Source organism: Sinocyclocheilus anshuiensis, unplaced genomic scaffold (genome assembly GCF_001515605.1).
Source record: "Sinocyclocheilus anshuiensis isolate Anshui unplaced genomic scaffold, SAMN03320099.WGS_v1.1 scaffold355, whole genome shotgun sequence".
Classification (NCBI taxonomy): domain Eukaryota; kingdom Metazoa; phylum Chordata; class Actinopteri; order Cypriniformes; family Cyprinidae; genus Sinocyclocheilus; species Sinocyclocheilus anshuiensis.
In genome coordinates, this window is record NW_015549571.1 from 1,384,549 (window position 1) to 1,385,768 (window position 1,220).

The window sequence follows — 1,220 nt, forward strand, 5'->3', positions numbered from 1 at the left end:
GTGTGTGTGTGTGTGTGTGTGTGTGTGTGTGTGTGTGTGTGTGTGTGTGTGTGTGTGTGTGTGTGTCTGTGTTTCTGTGTGTGTGTCTGTGTCTGTGTGTTTGTGTGTGTGTGTGTGTGTGTGAGCAGTCGGGCAGGTATCAGTGAGATGTTTGAGGGGCATCATGGTCCAATCACAGGCATTCACTGTCACACAGCGGCAGGACCCGTAGATTTCTCTCATCTCTTCCTGACCGCCTCATTTGATTGGACTGTTAAACTCTGGAGCACCAAGGTAGCACAGCATTCATAAACACTTATTCCATAACGCTGTCATTCATGAGTCTCTCGGCTGACTGTGTTTCTCTCTCTGCTGTAGAGTAACAAGCCGCTGTACTCGTTTGAGGACAACTCTGATTATGTTTATGATGTTATGTGGTCTCCGGTTCATCCCGCTCTCTTCGCCTGTGTGGACGGACTCGGACGCATCGACCTGTGGAACCTCAACAATGACACAGAGGTGAAACATGAAATATTATTGAATTAATGATGCACATATTCAGTGACACATTTAGTATTAACAATAATGGTCTGAACTCATAATCAAACTTTGATCCAGCAGTTCTACACTGAGAGCCAGAATTTATACTTTTTTTTTCAGGGTTGAGCAATATATTTAAAACAATTACATCAAAATTGTAGCAATTTCCTTGCATGTGAGGCCATTTTGATGCAAAGCGATGATGGCTGCACGTGTTTCTTTGGAGGTAGCCATTGCTAACAAGAACACAATGATTGGGAGCGCTTCTTCTCTCCTTTTATAGCAATCAGTCTGCTCTTACAATCTAATTACTATGATAGTGATTTCACCTGACTAGTACTCATTCACACTTTCACATATGCTGCTGATATGATTAGTCAATTAATGTTAGCTGGTCATTTTGTGTCAGGATCAGATTTCATCGCTTGCAACATCACAGACACTCAGTCTTTATGATCAGATGGAGAAAATAAATTGAATCTGTGTGTGTGTGTGTGTGTGCAGGTGCCCACTGCCAGTGTGTCTGTGGATGGCAGTCCCGCTCTGAACAGGCTGCGCTGGTCTCAGTCGGGCAGAGAGATCGCCGTGGGTGACTCAGAGGGACAGATCTACATATACGACGTCGGCGAGGTGAGACAGTAGAGTTTACTTAAAGGGATAGTTCACCCAAAAATGAAAATCCTGTCATTAATTACTCACCC

The 1,220-nt window shown here is 43.9% G+C and overlaps 1 protein-coding gene across 1 annotated transcript in view; it reads left to right on the forward strand.

Annotated features, from left to right (window-relative positions):
* Positions 1 to 1,220, forward strand: part of LOC107657396 (cytoplasmic dynein 1 intermediate chain 2) — a 48,831-nt gene that overhangs the window by 46,024 nt on the left and 1,587 nt on the right. The window contains exons 13-15 of the mRNA XM_016445448.1: positions 129 to 273; positions 358 to 498; positions 1,024 to 1,149. Of these exons, the coding sequence (XP_016300934.1) occupies positions 129 to 273; positions 358 to 498; positions 1,024 to 1,149 (412 nt within the window). The remainder of the gene's footprint in view (positions 1 to 128; positions 274 to 357; positions 499 to 1,023; positions 1,150 to 1,220) is intronic.